Source organism: Temnothorax curvispinosus, unplaced genomic scaffold (assembly GCF_003070985.1).
Source record: "Temnothorax curvispinosus isolate PA1 unplaced genomic scaffold, ASM307098v1 QBEX01014901.1, whole genome shotgun sequence".
In the NCBI taxonomy this organism is placed as follows: Eukaryota; Metazoa; Arthropoda; class Insecta; order Hymenoptera; family Formicidae; genus Temnothorax; species Temnothorax curvispinosus.
In genome coordinates this window covers 476,769-493,552 of record NW_020224681.1, presented here as the reverse complement: position 1 = coordinate 493,552, position 16,784 = coordinate 476,769, and the positions used below count along the sequence as shown (strand labels likewise).

Genomic DNA, 16,784 nt, shown 5'->3' with positions numbered 1-16,784 from the left:
ATAAATATTTAATTTATATAGCGTAAAATATTACTTTTATTATAAAACTTTACTTATTGTTAGTGTTTGAGAGATATTTTTCCAAAGATCAGTCACGTGTATAATTCCTCTGCAGTGGAGATTTATATACCCGTGTACATGTATACCGTTTAATAAATCCGTTTGATGACGTGGTTGTCTCTTCAGGATGTCATCGGACAGCACATTTCCGGAGTAATCCTCTTCCATGAGACTCTCTATCAAAAGGCCGACGATGGTACGCCGTTCGTCCAACTGCTCAAGCAACGCAACATCATCCCCGGCATTAAAGTCGACAAGGGCATCGCTTCGCTCTTCGGCACGAATGACGAATGCACGACCCAGGGTCTCGACGACCTCCAAGCTCGTTGTATTCAGTACAAAAAGGACGGATGCCACTTTGCCAAGTGGCGATGCGTGTTGAAGATCACGAAAGACACCCCGAGCAAACTCGCCATCATGGAGAACGCCAACGTGCTGGCCCGTTACGCTTCCACCTGTCAGAGCGCCAGAATCGTGCCGATCGTGGAGCCTGAGGTTATTCCCGACGGTGATCATGACCTCGCCCGTTGTCAACAAGTCACGGAAGAGGTTCTCGCGGCCGTTTATAAGGTATCGCGATTCTTTGTTGAGAGGAAAAAGTTGCGAAAAAAGTCTTGCTTCACCTAAATTCGTTATCACACACGTAATATAGGTACGCTCTAATTCTAATGTATTATACGCATTTGCTATCAGGCACTTTCAGATCATCACGTATACCTCGAAGGAACGCTGCTAAAGTGTAATATGGTGACTCCAGGCCAGAGTTGTCCGACGAGGGCGACTCCTCAGGAAATCGCTGCCGCTACGGTGACAGTGTTGTCACGTACCGTGCCACCAGCGGTACCTGGCATCACTTTCCTCAGCGGTGGCCAATCCGAGGAGGAGGCATCGGTCAACCTTGATGCCATTAATAAGTACCCGGCGAAAAAACCCTGGGCATTAACTTTCAGTTATGGACGCGCTCTCCAGGCCTCCGTACTTCGTGCATGGGAAGGCAAGGCCGACAAGATCGCTGCCGGTCAAGAGGAGTTGCTTAAAAGAGCCAAGGTAAGTAATCATACTACGAAATTATTAGATATTTTGTTTATTTGTACGTGCATATGTAAACTTGACGTTGCTTCATGTCTTATTCACTTTTTATTTACCTTTTGCACCTATACGTAGTAACTGTTACCAGTTGTCTGTCTTTGATCTCTATTTTATTTTTCTAACATTTATGTTCCGAATTACTTTTACACTTACTATGTTTTACTTTTTGTATACTCACAAGCAGTTTCTTTTAGAAAAATAGTGTCTCTCTGTAGTAATTTTCTGTAGTTGTCGTTTTAATAATCGTCCGAGCACTCAAAGCTACGTACAGTTACATATTTCTTTTGCATGTTTATGTAATGTGCGCTTGTTTAGGCAAACACCGCAGCCTCTCAAGGCAAATACGTTGCCGGCAGCGTTTCTAGCAAAGCCGCTAACACCTCTCTCCACGCCAAATCACGCCTCAACTACTAAACAAATTTTTATATTTTCCGCACACGTCGTTTCTTGTGGCAGTAAGTATATGTAATAGTTAAACAACGCGTACGTGACTATGTGTGTGTGTTATAGCTTTTCTCGTGAATCAATCCTTATCTTTAACCACTTACCACTTGCCGTGATAAACTTTTATCCTCCTTTACTTCCTGATATAGTAATCGAGATATAGTAAAGATATAATCGATGATATTTGTGAGAGTACGATATTTCAAAACTCTTTTTCATTTTCTTAATAGAATCGTCGAAGAATCTTAACACGCGTTAAAAATATAACTTTAATAGAAATAATTTTATATAAATTGACTTAAATGTCTATTCAAACTTGTTATTAATTTCTTAATAATATTAATTCATGAAATTTAATTACAATTAATATCAAACATTATCCATTTATTTTTTTGGAGTTATATCGCAATTTTGCAATTTGATACAAGCTTTGTAGAAAAAACACGTTTAGTCAGTATCGCAAGTAAAAGTACATTTTCTGTTTTTCCAACAGGCTAACAGCGACTCGGCACTTGGCAAATATGCGGGTGGCGTAGCCGGTGCTGCGGGAGACGCAGCACTTTTTGTCGCCAATCACGTGTATTAGGTTGATCCATAAAGAAATTCGATATATTGTTAGAAATATAAAATTAAACAGCCGTTGGAAACACCTCGCAGGATCGGCAGGATCATCGTCTCATCCGATCATCGTCCTTTCTGGAAGTCGCGAAAAGAAAGGGGATTCCTTCGAAGATGATCGAGACGCACATCAAGTATCCAAAGTTTCCAAGATTGATCATTTTTGTCTTGTTTTAATACATATATTCTGAAATGATTGTTTTTTACAGAACTAATCGTACGATTTTAAATTGAATTTTAACTAATTACATTTATGTGAATTTCTATCGGTCGATTATAATTTTAATTGATTTACACGTTACATGTGTGTAACTCGATTCGCGATTTAAATCGACAATACGTAGGTTACACGTCAAACGTGTCGATTAAAATTTTACCGAAACATCCTACAAATTACTTATTCAACAGACAGTTTAATGGATGATTTCGTAACAAATGTACAAAATATCGAATTTAGAATTATTTTTTAGCCTGACCTATCGTTTTGATTTCTTATCGATACTCTCGTCGCTGTTCATATTCATCCAGCGATTAACTTGACGAGACTCAATTCCACTGGCATTAAATTATCGAAGGATGAAGACCGGGAGGTATCGAGAGAACGCGAGCAGATTGTGCGACATTCGATATTATGATACGCATTATTGTTATATTCTGTAACAGTACGAAAGCAGATATATATTATATATCTGGAAACATATGATTAATGTCGCGTTATAATATTCTTCGTGTATAAAATAAAAGAACGCAGAAAATATACAAAATAAAACGAATATATTAAATGTTGTTTGTTAGCGAGACTATATCGTATCAAATATTACGAAATCATGCTATATTGTGTCATACTTATATATAATACTATGTATATCTTGCATAGACACCTAAGTCCTAATCTATATATTGAGAATTATCTTGTACGTTGCGATGTTATATCCGAATATTTTTCTTGTAATCTAGGTCACCAAATACAACTGTAGAGAGCAAAAAAGAGATTGTACATAATTTATTTTGCAACTTTCCTCTGAAATTTTCAGCTAATATTTTTTTTACATAATTTTTTATTACACAAAATAAGAGAAACTTTTGGTCGAACGATTATATCCTAGTCCTGCAAGATTCGATTGAAGAATCAGATGTAAAGTGTAAAAGGGGCATGATCCAGCTCCATTTATTTTACAAAGTTTGCAGTTGGAGTGCAAAAGTTTCACAGTTGATATATAATCACAATCTATCTATGTATTATACTATTATACATATATCATTGCATCTTTGTAATACAGATTTTTTATATCTAGCTGAGAAAATTAGTAAATCATTTATTAAAAACTTAACAAAGACAATTCTTATTATTATATTATATAAAAATGAAAATTTAGGCGCGTTCAAGTCGGTAGTCGGTACAGTAGCTAGTCTGTTGTGGTCTGTTGTGAAGCAATATAACCTATAATTTCTGTGTTTTGCGTTGCAACAGAAATTAGCAAATTATATACTCAAAATGTCATTATTTAGGAACTAATGACATATTCGCGATGTATGTACAGATTTCCATCTTCTAATAATACCACACTTTGTGTTTTTAAAAGTGTTTTGTTATTTCCATCACAATAATGTTTACATAAATGTGAAAAATAAGATAAGAATTGATAAAAATGGAAAGGAAAGAAGATTTCTTATAATTAACCTTATTCCTAATATTCTCTATTAAAATTACATGAAATTATATAAGATTCGAACAATCGTATGTTCTAATAGCTGCCTTATGCTCACTAGTGATGAAAGAATATAACGATGAACAATTAAAATTCTTCACCTCTTTTACTCTAGCCAATATATTTAATAATAACAGATCTGAAAAGTGCAAGAGATAATTGATAAAAACAAACATTCAATATCCTTATAAAAGTTTATAAATAATGTGATTTAGCAAAAACAAAAGTTGAAATATAGTTGAATAGAAATAAAACTAGATCTGCTGAATGTGCTCAATTTCATATATGTATAATGTTTCAGTTTTCACACATTATGAAAATTTGAAATGCTCAACGATGGAAGAAGAGCCTGAAGTGATAGAACACTTTTTTGGAGTATATTTACTGTACTGTATGAATCCAAAGTACAAGGGAAGAACTTATATTGGTTACACCGTAGATCCAAGACGCAGGATTAAGCAACATAATGCTGGTAAGAAGCACGGTGGAGCTTGGAAAACTAGTAAGAGAGGACCATGGTAATTAAATATCTATCCCCTTCTCATTTACATATAATTATACATAATAAATTATATAAAGCAAAATAAATTAATAAAATAGGTACTTTTTTTTTTTTGAATTCTAATAATTAATTATTATATTTAGGAACATGGTCTTGATTGTTCATGGATTTCCCAACAGCACTTCTGCACTTAGAGTAAGTTTTGAGCCAATTTCTGTTCTATTTTCTTAAAAAAAGAGGGGGAGGGGGCGGGGCAAATTGTGATATTTGTCGAATTACTGCTCATTTCAATATCTATAAACATTCCATTGTTTTAGTTCGAATGGGCTTGGCAACATCCGCATGTGAGTAGGCGATTGAAACACATTCCCAAGAAGAGGTCATCGCAGAAGATGTTTGATTTCCGTTTGACAATCTTGTCTGAGATGTTGAAAATTGGGCCTTGGTGCCGCCTACCTTTGACAGTGCGATGGTTGGACTATGAATTTTCCAAGAATTATTACGGACACATATCTCCACCGTTACACATGCCCATATGCTATGGCAAAGTCACCAGTTGTAAAATTAAGCAAATACAAAGAACAAAAGAAGATAATATTCCATCGCAAGAATCGCACTTGCTAGGGAAAAACTCACCAATGTTCTGTTCCCTTTGCGGCTCGAGTACGATGGAGAAAGATTCTGTTACTTGTGTAAAACCAAAATGTCTTTTAATTGTCCACTTGATCTGTCTAGCGAAAGAATTCTGCAAAGATGGGATGATCCTACCGATCGAAGGCACTTGCCCTGCGTGCAAATCTAATGTCCTCTGGGGAGATCTCATAAGAAAAAAGAACGGTTGTTATCAAGATCTTGGAGAAATTAATACCGATTTTTCCAGTGATAACGATGACGTTTAAGTACCATTTAATAAGTAACGTCTTACATAAATATCTGTAAATACGATTTTTTTTATTGTCTACCTCAAATCCAATCAGAATTATTATACTTTTCATTAACATATTTATATTATATTTGAGGAACAACTAAATTGTAAAATTATATATAAATATTAATTTTTATAATATACTATATATATATATATATATATATATATATATATATAGTATATGTTGCATATATGTATATATTATCATATATTATATTGATGTCACGATCAGCGATGTGAACGGTATGTGTATAATGTGAACCGACGTTAATTAATTCGAATGACATGTGATATACGAAACGTTAACTGTTACACGGATGCTTCAATGATTCCTATTCGGTGGTTTACTGTGTAATTAGCACACGCCACGCCGAACCGTTAGTAGAACTTGTACGTGATCAAACAACCATTCACATCGAAATACTCAAGGTCCATGCGAAGAAAAAAATGTGTCAAACGACAACACATTTTCTTTTTTTCTCGGTCGCAAGTTTGTCGCATACTGATTTTCTCGACTAGCCATAAGCATTGTAGATAAGCTTATTTTACGAATCGAATATTAGTATATTGTATAAAAAATAAAAAGATAATACAAAGATTAATAAATAAAAATTTTATTGTCAGTATTTAATCTTGTAAAGAAAAATGTAGTATAAATAATTTGTATTTGTTATGCGACTAATTATACAGACATAATACTAAAACTATGCAATATTTTGTAGTTTAATTAACGTTAAATTTTCGATCGTTACATTAGTTTAATGTTAAACTTTCGATTTTTTTTACATTAACAATATCAAGTACGTTTTATATCATATCAAATCATTGATACATAATATAAATCGTAATTAAATTTGTCAACATATATTAGGATTGAAATAATAGCGTAAAACGCAATTCTATGTCGCAGAATGACTGTTTTTTTTTTTCGGTATCTAAAGGTTTATATGTGTAATGTTAAACTACAATATTATTCTTTAATAATAAAATAAATAAATAAATAAATAAGTAAATTACAGTTCTTTGTTAACAATAATGAATGTCGCGCTTTCCATCTCGTTTATCGATATACAGAATGAATGTTCCTCATAATTACAAGCTTTCACAGTAATTATAGAAACCACTCTATTTACTTTTGTTACACGTTTGAGCTGATTAATTCGAAAGTATGGTGTAAGTCCAGTTCTACATTTCAATCCATTTTAATGAGCGGTGAAATGAACTAAAACATATTATTATTCTATATCAAGGCATCTGAGACTGGTTTCGCAACACTCTCGAAAGAGATATAACGATCAAATTTATTTAAATATTTATGAAAAGATTTCGATCGCGATTAGCAGATGCTAATTTCACTGGACCAGAACCGTTGGAATTGATGGTTACATTCACTTGATACGAGATAAACGGAAAGCGGAAACAAGCGATTTGCTACTCGTATTTTCACCCATAGACGGTGCACATCTATTAGCTCTACCGAAATTACGACGGATAACGGTACACAAAATCACTTAAAAAGCCTCTCGCGCAAGACCAACAGATCGCTCACGACTGAATCATAATCCGGTAATCGTATCACAAGCAACATTCTCTGATTCATGAATTTTTGAACATGCAACATTATTAACGAAGTAATTATTAACGAAGGATCTAAGACGCTCTTTTTTTCAATTTCCGCAACAGGATCGATCGATAAGTCATATTTTCTCATTCGTACTTTTTTTACAACAGAGATTCATATTATAAGCCACTATATATACATATATATTTGTTTATGTATTATCTTTTCCAATTTTCATATACTTCGTATATAAAACTTATTCAAATAACATTCAACGTGAATCTTATTAATAGCAATAAAATAGAATCAGAGAATAGAATAGCTTTTCATATAACAAACAAATTAAAATACACATTTCCTGAATTTTTTTAATTCAGACACGGAATTAATAAAAAAATATGATAATTTCTCCATAATTTGAACGATTTAGTTGCAAGAATTATTTAGAATTAAGTATGTCTTTTATATCGACATAATTCCCGAAACGCGATCGTTGCCGCGGCGTCGACCACCGTCGAGGATCAGCGGATCAGCGCGATCAGGCTGAAAGATATATCTAATTCAGAAAATATCAGGTACGATCGAGTCATCGTCTCCGTAATCCTCATTGTACTCCTCGGCTCCAGGAGGCACGAAAATTCCGCCAAGGACACCCGAGAGATTTTCACCCAGCCCCATTGCCGAAGCTACCCCAAAGACCAATCTCATCACCAGCAGTCGCATAAAATTTACCACGTTTGTCTCTTTGCTCTGCAATGATAGCTGCGTCGTTTTCTTCGACCTGCTATCTGCATACCGAATCTACGAATTACAAAATAATTTTTGAAATATTGATCAAATATCAAAGAGCAATTAAAGAGAAGAGAAAAAATCTCGAGAGGAGAAAATAAAGTAAGACGACTCGAAATCCAATATCGACTGGTAAAACCAGATTTATTTACGACTATACGAAATCGTTACGTGTCGATCATAAACATTGTAAAATGATAATAACAATGATAATTTCAACATATTATTATATCACTGATGACGCCCGATGACGACCCAATGACGACTCAACTCAAAGACTGGCTAATCGAATCGTTGAAAGAAAGAAACAAAATGAAGTTAGCGAAAATTTGTACTCACGCTCGTGCAAACGAGCAAAACTCCAAACAAAACTATTCGGGCTCTCATAGCTGCGCAGCTGCGTTTGTTGGTGCGCGCGATAATGATTTCCGGCGACAAGGGAGCCGGCCGGCGACGGGAGGATAGCTCGATGGCGATCGGCGTTTATCCAGGAAAACGACGTCGCGGTATTTGTATGCGAGCGAGGCATTCGCGCGACCAACGATCTATCGCGCAACGTTCGCCGAACAGAACTGAGGATGTAAGGATGGGGAAAATCGAATGAACGGCCAGTCTCCGCGAGAGTCGGCCTTTTTCCACCACGACGTGACGCGATGAGAAGAGAAGAGAAGCGTGGTATAATCGAAACGCTGACCCGCTCCCCCGATCAACCGGCTAAGCGAAATCGACGCGTCGTCGATATGCCCACCGCCGTCGCCACCGCCACCGCCACCGACTATCGCAGAACCTAAGTTATTCTACGATAACGGTACACCACGAAAAAAAAGGCATCCAGGCCAGTCTCGGCTCGGCTTCGCGCTTCGCGTGCGTCTTGCGCCATAAGGTTGCTGGTTGCTCGCCAGTTCGCCACTCTCGCCAGTCATCGGACGCTTCGCTTCGCTTCGCTTCACGTCGCGTCGCGTCACATCGCCATGTCCGACATGCGCGTTTATCGCTACATCACGCATTTTCACGCTAGATCTGAACAAATACCACTTATACCATTATCCAGTGCAATCATGGCGAAATTTTATCAGCTAGGTTGTTTAGCGAAATCTTGGGAAATATTGTACTAATGTTATTGGTACTTAACTGACAATTTTTTTATTTTTTATTTTTGATGAGATCTAAAGATTATTTGACAAAAGCGTTACTATTTACGCAAACAAAAACCGTAGGTAGTAAAATTGGATCGCTTTTTTTTAGCTAGACCTGAGAAAGTTTATCATCTAATATAAATATAACGTGAATTGAGGAAAATATTTTTAGCGTAATCATGGAGAGCAGCGTAGTAGATAGCGAGATTTGGAGAACGGAGAACGTACGTCCACAAAACTAGATATATTTAAGATAGAACGTGATATGAGATAAAAACTAAAATACAACATTTTTTGTCGATTTATTAGTAATTTATTAATTTTGTAGATATTTTAATACTGTATTAAATTAATTTATTATATTAAGTATGAACATTTACGTGATGGTGTTTGCTCGAGTTCTCCATTTATGTATTTTTCTATTTCTTCTTCTTATATAAGAATAAGATTATTATCCACCCTGATGTACTCTGTTGGCCTGCTTCCTAATACGCGGGAAAATGATGCGCAATAGATCCCGAGGAGCTGTGTGCTCCTCGATGCTGCTAGAAAACGCACGAGAAATTAGCCTGAATCGTAAGCGCCGATGAAATCTGGCACGGATCGTTAACTGGCGCATCATCCATTCGTGCCGTATATTACGCGATGTGTTACGAAATTTTTTTGCACATCGTAATAAAACGCGCCGCTAATCATCGTTTTCGCGACTATCTTTTAGATATCTATTCTCGGAAAAAAAAAACACGATTTGAGTTTGAAACATATGTCTATTATTAGCAACACTCTAATAACTTTAGTGAATTCACTTCAGTTTCTTTTTCTTTTTCTTCTACCCACTCACTACCAATGCGGTGATTATTAAAGATTTGCATTATAATCGCAAAAAAGATAAGATATAAAAAAGTTTCTATAAACAATACAATGTCGCGGGTTTATTGAAATAACTACAATGAAGAGCCGCTGAAAAGCAATTGTAATCTTCTCGTCACTAAATTAATTATAATGAAAAGTAATATGTAAGTATCACGTGTACTATCGCGGATGATAAAATTTTATCATAATGACAAAAGATTCTTATCGGTTTTTATTTTCAATCGATATAGCGAAACTACTTTATCGTTTTTGGACCGACAGAATTTTGCGCGTATAATTGATAAGCGATTATGCATTCATCAGCAATCGAATGAAAATAAAAAAGCTCCGTAATGACGTGCGTAAATGATGATATCGGTTGTGACGTTCGATCAATGCCTAAAATTGAAAGACGACAACAACGATGACGATGGCGATGACAAAGAAAGAGAGAGAGATAGGATAATTCCTTGACAATGAGATTCGATCGTCGATCTGTCTTGGCGATAAACTACCGAAGTGGCCGATGAAAGACAGGATGCGAGCGGGACCGGACGTAACGAGCTTGGCATACGCAAACAGTTCCAGAAATGAAGGAAACACCTCGGTCGTATAAGTCATTGTCGTGCCGCAGTAACTTTTACGTTCAAGAGCCTTGTTACGATCAAGATAATGCCGCTAACAATATATAAGTATGACACGCCTTCTAACAATAAGTTATTTGCTAAAATACATAGCTATATTGTAACGGGTAGCATTAGACATTCACGAGGCCTCGTTGGTTCGCGCTTTTTGCTACTATCTTAAAGTACAAGGAACACAATATAGAATTTTATTGTATATATATATATTTATAATGTTTATATATTTTATACATTACGTTTATATGGGATGTTTTATTTTCATCTTTCCACGTGATTACCTTTCGAAATAAATGGTTGTTAAAAAAGATACATCAAATCAAATTCCGTTCCGAAGAAACGTCGTAGAAAATAAGATAATCGCACAGATCATAGCGGACACTTAATATGTAATTATGGTATATCAATAAACGTAACTTCGACGAAACAATGAAAGTCAATATCGACCGATGTGTCTTTCTGCTATTACATATGACAGGAGCATACGCTATATACGTACGTAATACATATATAAACGGCGGTAAAGCGTTTGTGGAGTTCATAGACCCAGCTAGGACATTATCTGACTCGAGCAACAGCTCAGAGTATATAGGTACTTATATACATGGTGCAGGAATACATGCGGAATTAAAGCATATTTTCCATACACATTCCACGAGAATAACCATTATTTGAGAAACTGGTTCGTGCTGAAATTCATATTGTTAGCACGTGTGCGCTTACAATCATTTTTACGTTGAGTCTTCAATTTCAATTGACCGCGTAATCGGCGAGTCGAGATTCACCGCGCAATCATTCGCAATTATCGCGAACGCGTCATTAGATCTGATGTCTTCCATCTGGCTCACAGCTTGGAAATTGAAAAATCGGTAATCCGTTATCGTCTCGTTTTCTTTCTTTCTCTTCCTCCCACCCTCTCTCTCTCTATTTTGTTATTCGCATTTTGCATCAGATACAATTTATAATAGTATAGTGGCAGAGATGATTAAAGGAACAATTCGCCAGTAGTGATGGTTACGCGTCAACCACGAAATATTGATCGTTATTTATTGGCAGAAGATCGTTTGCTCGTATACATACCGCATGCCGATGTAGTACATATCGTCAGGTATTGGAACAATAGGCCGTACCATCGTCCTCCTCTGATTCACCCGCCATAGCCATTCAGTTTCCTCCTTTACGCCTCGCGTCCTGCAAGAGAGACAACTCCTGGCCGATCCTCTCTCTGTCAGTGCATGCTTTACCTTCGTGCATGACACTTTGTTTGAACCTCGCGTCGTATTCCATTCGGCGCTCCGTTTTATATAAACTATAAACAAACAATTTCTTAAATTGCTTCACTCTTAAATTTTTTATAAATCAAGTAATAATTCTGAAATTATTTTCCTGACATAAAGTAATTTACTTAATTTTACATGTTGTATATTATAAAAAAAATTTAAGCTTTTCCCCAATATGTCACAAATAGAATGAACATTCATTTCAAATGGAGAGATGTTTGGCTAAGTTCCTTTTCTTTTAAAATTGCTTGTTCCAACTTTGTAAAGGAATAAATAAATGTGATTATACGGAGACTTTAAACTGCGGTGCGTGTCGCACTTTTGACGGACACAGTTTCGGTCGACTGGGTTATCAGGGGTTGATGTGGAGAGATCGTTGCTCACGATGAATGCGGAGGAAGCTAAAGTGGGCTGCTTTCAAATGGTGTTAGTGCTGCTACTCGGAATAAACTATGTCATCGTCGCCATGAGTCACGCATTGCCGGTTTTTCATAACTACACACCAAAATTTTATTGTCAGGTAAGAACAGTATGAAAGGAGCTAAAAAAAATCGCAGAAATTTTTATTTTAACGTGATATTTTATAAGACAAAGTTATTATTTTAATTCAGTGACGTGAAATATACATATATACATATGAATTAAATCTAACGATAGAACGTTAATTTGAACCGTTTGATTAATTTAAAGAGTATTAAATAATAAATATAAAAATATATTAACATTTTATATAAATTATATTTTTTATAAACATAAAAATAAGAAATATAAAGTATAAAAAAGAAAAAAAAATTAAATTATATTTAGCAAACATTTTAAATCAATTTAAAATGTATATTTTGTTCTCGATTATTATATATATTTGTTTGATACCTAAATATAAATTATTAAGATTAAAAAAACTCTCTCTCTCTCTCTCTCTCGCTCTCTGCAGAATGCAATAATTTGATATAATAAACAAACTGTTATTCTAGACGAAAGATTCAACAAATAAAAGCTTTGGCTGTCAAATCGCAGCAAATTCCTCGATCGTTGCCAATTTAACTTCTGCGTCGCCGGAAGTGCCAGTGCTTACATCCTGTTCCGGCAAATATCGCTTCGTGACAGAGTTTACGGAGAACAGCGTAGTCACCGAATGGGGTTTAGTATGCGAGAAACGATACTTATCTTTTCTTGGGCCGACCGTTTATTATACGGGAGTACTTCTGGGTGCGTGGATCACTGGACTCCTAACTGATCGTATTGGCAGACTTCCGATCCAAGCGATATGTCTTTACGCGCAAGGCACAATGGCGGTTGCACTCTATATTGTGCAGGTAACCAAATTTTCCATCACAATATTAGAGAGAGTATTCGACAGATTGAGAGCTCAATCATTATATTTTTAGAAAGACGAGAAAATTGATTTGGAAAATTAACATTAATTTTCTTAAATTCTTCAAAAAGTGACTTAGATTGTTATCGCATTCGATTTTTCGTATAAAATTTACGATCGATAGTTCTCTATTAATTCTTTTCATTCATCGCGATTCGATATTGTAATATTAATATTGTAATAGTGTAATATTTGAGCGAAAGAAAAGAAGCAAAATACGCAAAGTTGCTTGTTCTAATGTGTGTGTAACAATTAAAATTCAAAGATGTTAAAGGAGGATAAAATTTGCAACTTTAGAACTATCCTGCATTTTTGGCGCTACGTGGTCTTCAAGGAGTATTTGTTCAAGGCTTGCAGAATTCCACATATATTCTCTCCCTGGAACTATTTCCAGCGCGATCTCGCACTCTCGTTGCATTGATTATGCAGATTTCCTGGTCGATCGGTCTCGTACTGCTCGCAGTACTCAGCTACGCGATACCAGATTGGCGAATTTTGCAGTTGGCTGTTTCTGTACCTACCGCGATCACTGTGCTGTACATTTGGTAAGGAAAAGAAAAGGACGGAAGAAAAAGAAAAAACATCTATAAAAGGAAAAAAATAGTTCAACCGACACAAAAGTACAAAAATCTTCAAGATATCTTAAAAAAACGTCTCACAATTTTAAAATCTCTCAAGTATTATATTTATGAAATCAGTGACATTAAATAAATATAAAAAGAACCTCTTCTCTCATATTATATCGTGTATAACAGGATTATACCGGAATCGCCGAGATGGCTACTGGCTAGGGGAAAATCAACAGAGGCCGATATGGCGCTTGAAAGAATCGCCATATATAACAGCTGCTGCATTGGGTTGCGAACGAAGAATATTCTTGTGCAAGAAGCATGCGTGAAAAGTAACACAACGCCGATGAAACCAGAGAGGAAGTCGCGAGTCACCAGCGTCGAACTTGAGAAAGCGAGGGCTGACGAAAATCAACAAGAAGAAGCTACGAATTTGTTGAACGAGTCGGAATTAAATAAACGAAAAATTATAGGTATAAATAAATAATGAACACATTTTAAAATACGTACAAATTTATATAGAAGATGACAGAGAAATATATACCATACAAAAATTAATTTCTTTTTAATTTAGAGACACTAGAGACTTCGTATTATACATTTTCTCGACAATATTCAATATACAATACTAAGAAATTTATTTTAGAGAGAACTTTAGAAGCCAATTCGATCGAGTCGGAAAACAAATTTTCCAACGTGGAATTACGCCGAGAGACGCCAAGTTCAGCGGAAGATTTTGACAAGAGACATTTGCCTTCGAGTTCCAAGTGCGATCGAAATACAAAGATAATCTCACCATCGGAAAGCGATCAAGGGATTTCCCTGAAAGGCGCAGAGGAGGTAGTAGTGTTGCGTAGAATAAAGAAAGAAAAAACAAATGAAAATGAAGAGAAAACGAGAAATAGCATTAAAAAACAGACCGCTAACAAGATAAGCTCGACATTCAAGAATGCAATCGAATCGTCGATATTAAGAAAATACGGTGCTATAATGATTTGTCAATGGTAAAATATTTTAAAAAGTAATTTTTTTTACTCCTTTTTATCTCCATTTACTTTTATCCTTAGACACTATATAATATAATAATGGTTTAAATATTTTTAAAAATTCAATTCTACGATGTCATTTAAGGTGGACGTCTACAATAGCGTGCAGCATACTTGATGATCTGGCGCCAAGTTTTCCAGTTAACAGGCACATCACGTTCGCCCTGGGCGCAACTCTCGAAATGGCGACGTATACATTTGTGTACTTTGTATTATCTAGATATGGTAGACGGCTGCCAATGTGCACATATCAATCTCTCAATGGCGTTGTTTGTATTTTAATTGCGGCTTTCATCATTTTAACCACCGCCACTGCACCATGGGCCGGTACATATTACGAGACAAAGAAGATATATTAGCTTTCTCTAGTGCAGCACATTTATCAGTCACTGCAAGATTTTACTAAATTTTCCATAGAGTACTGCAGATGTTTTTTGCACATGTAAGGTTTTCGTTTCAGATCTCGCAAAAACGATAATGTTGCTGTTTGGCAGAGTGACTATCACGAGTACCCTTTCAATCGCCTACTTGTATACCATTGAAATATTCCCAACAGTGATACGAGGTAGCTGCTTAGGTTTATGCGTGGTGTTCGCAAAAATCGGCAGTCTAAGTATACCGCATTTACTTTTATTGGTACGTTACTCATTTTTATCAGTTTTATCATTCGATATATATTTTCTATTTATAATATTTATATTTATATCTATCTATTATATCTAGTTTTTTTCTAGAATACGCTACCTTTTAATTTGTGCTATTTCCGACGAATTAAAATTTGTCTATTGCAAAATCAGCTAATCGATACACAATCATTAGAAATGCAAAATAATTTTTTTTTTAATTTATTAGAAGCACCATGTATCACTTCCGATACCGTTACTAGTCGTTGGAATGTTGTGCCTCTTCTCCGGCGTGTTGGCGCTGATTTTACCAGAGACACTGAATAAAATTTTACCAGACCAAGTGATAGATGTGGAGAATGTAATCGGTAACAATAATTGCAAGAGTGATGGTGTCAATATAGAAAATGACGTGAAGGAAGAGGATTTGACAGAGAGACAAATTCTAAGGGAGAAACTCTTTTCAGAAGACTGGGTAGATGCCGGCAATGGAATTCTGGTGAATTTCACGGAGAATAAAAATACAGAGTAATTTATAAAATAAAACGACTTTATATTAAAATTACCATACTTTTTAATGGACATCTTCAATCCGTTTTATTCGTACGAAGCGTCACATAGTCGCCGATATAAAATATTTAAAAGCTTACCTATATTACAAATAAAACAAATATCATATATATTTATATAAAATATTATACGTTGTTTGCATATATGTATAAACAGAAACATGAATTGGATAACATTATCATATCTATGACAATAAATATTTATTTTTATTTTAATATTAAGCGTAAAAAGATAGCATATATACATGGAACTCTCGTTCAAGAATAAGAAGAGACTCAGGTTAATTTGGCAGAGGCAAGATTCATGTTTTAAAAACATGTGATAGATAACTTTTAAAATTTTATGTATGTACATATTGTTATGGAGATCCATGGTCCACAAAATACTCGATTGCGGCTGTGTTGCAAAATTCATTGCCAGCGCTGAAAATTTATAGTATACGTTAGTTGTGCTATGGATTTCCTGCACTTGCAGTGAATTTTGGAACACAGCCTGCATCAAATATTTACTCGTAATATGTAATATACATAAAAAGCAATCTAAAATATTAGCGCCTATCATGATACATCCGGACGAGACATTGATACGAACTAGGCTCGAGATATCCGCTTGTTCTTTTCTAACTCGTTCACCCAGAAGAACAATCTTTTTTTCTTAATTTTGTCGATATCTATTATCAGACATAGAAAAAAACAAATATATCGACAAAAGTAACATATAGAGATGCAATAATAAAAGAACCTAAAAATAGTATAATACAAGTATAACATGTTACGAATATTTTATTATATTTTAAGATATTGTTGCGCGTATGGAGATTCTCAAACTTTTTACTCGCAAAACAATTTTGAGAAGCATAAAGCACTAAAAGAAAACAGTCACAGATTCAATCGCAATGCGTACAGAGCGACGGCGCTCATAAATCTTTGAGTATTTAATAAACGTCGGCTCATTGTCGAGGAAACTGATTTTCACTTAACAATTTTCTCGCA

At 35.3% G+C, this 16,784-nt stretch overlaps 4 protein-coding genes across 5 annotated transcripts; 3 read left to right on the top strand and 1 right to left on the bottom strand.

Annotated features, from left to right (window-relative positions):
• The first annotated feature begins 150 nt into the window (after positions 1 to 150).
• Positions 151 to 3,201, top strand: LOC112465093 (fructose-bisphosphate aldolase-like). Of its 2 annotated transcripts, XM_025032470.1 has the most exons (4): positions 151 to 630; positions 754 to 1,107; positions 1,465 to 1,604; positions 2,087 to 2,176. In XM_025032470.1, exons 1-3 carry the CDS (start codon positions 166 to 168, stop codon positions 1,561 to 1,563), a joined length of 918 nt encoding a protein of 305 aa, XP_024888238.1. In that variant the 5' UTR covers positions 151 to 165; the 3' UTR covers positions 1,564 to 1,604; positions 2,087 to 2,176. The 2 variants fall into 2 exon arrangements, with proteins under 2 accessions (XP_024888238.1, XP_024888239.1); XM_025032471.1 differs by lacking the exon at positions 1,465 to 1,604 and having other exon boundaries at positions 2,087 to 3,201.
• Positions 3,202 to 3,574: 373 nt separating this feature from the next.
• LOC112465097 (structure-specific endonuclease subunit slx1) lies at positions 3,575 to 5,436 on the top strand. Its single transcript, XM_025032481.1, has 4 exons — positions 3,575 to 3,742; positions 4,222 to 4,438; positions 4,566 to 4,617; positions 4,740 to 5,436. The coding sequence occupies exons 1-4, from the start codon at positions 3,727 to 3,729 to the stop codon at positions 5,319 to 5,321; spliced, it is 867 nt and encodes a 288-aa protein (XP_024888249.1). The 5' UTR covers positions 3,575 to 3,726; the 3' UTR covers positions 5,322 to 5,436.
• Positions 5,437 to 5,799: 363 nt separating this feature from the next.
• Positions 5,800 to 16,571, bottom strand: LOC112465124. The gene is made up of 4 exons (XM_025032526.1): positions 16,384 to 16,571; positions 14,714 to 14,832; positions 8,040 to 8,185; positions 5,800 to 7,712 (listed from the first exon to the last, which is right to left on the bottom strand). Exons 1-4 carry the CDS (start codon positions 16,560 to 16,562, stop codon positions 7,473 to 7,475), a joined length of 684 nt encoding a protein of 227 aa, XP_024888294.1. The 5' UTR covers positions 16,563 to 16,571; the 3' UTR covers positions 5,800 to 7,472.
• On the top strand, positions 7,734 to 16,377 carry LOC112465089 (solute carrier family 22 member 8-like). Its single transcript, XM_025032465.1, has 9 exons — positions 7,734 to 11,437; positions 11,944 to 12,129; positions 12,584 to 12,925; positions 13,282 to 13,529; positions 13,740 to 14,026; positions 14,200 to 14,557; positions 14,685 to 14,926; positions 15,060 to 15,235; positions 15,452 to 16,377. The coding sequence occupies exons 2-9, from the start codon at positions 11,995 to 11,997 to the stop codon at positions 15,752 to 15,754; spliced, it is 2,091 nt and encodes a 696-aa protein (XP_024888233.1). The 5' UTR covers positions 7,734 to 11,437; positions 11,944 to 11,994; the 3' UTR covers positions 15,755 to 16,377.
• Positions 16,572 to 16,784: the final 213 nt, after the last annotated feature.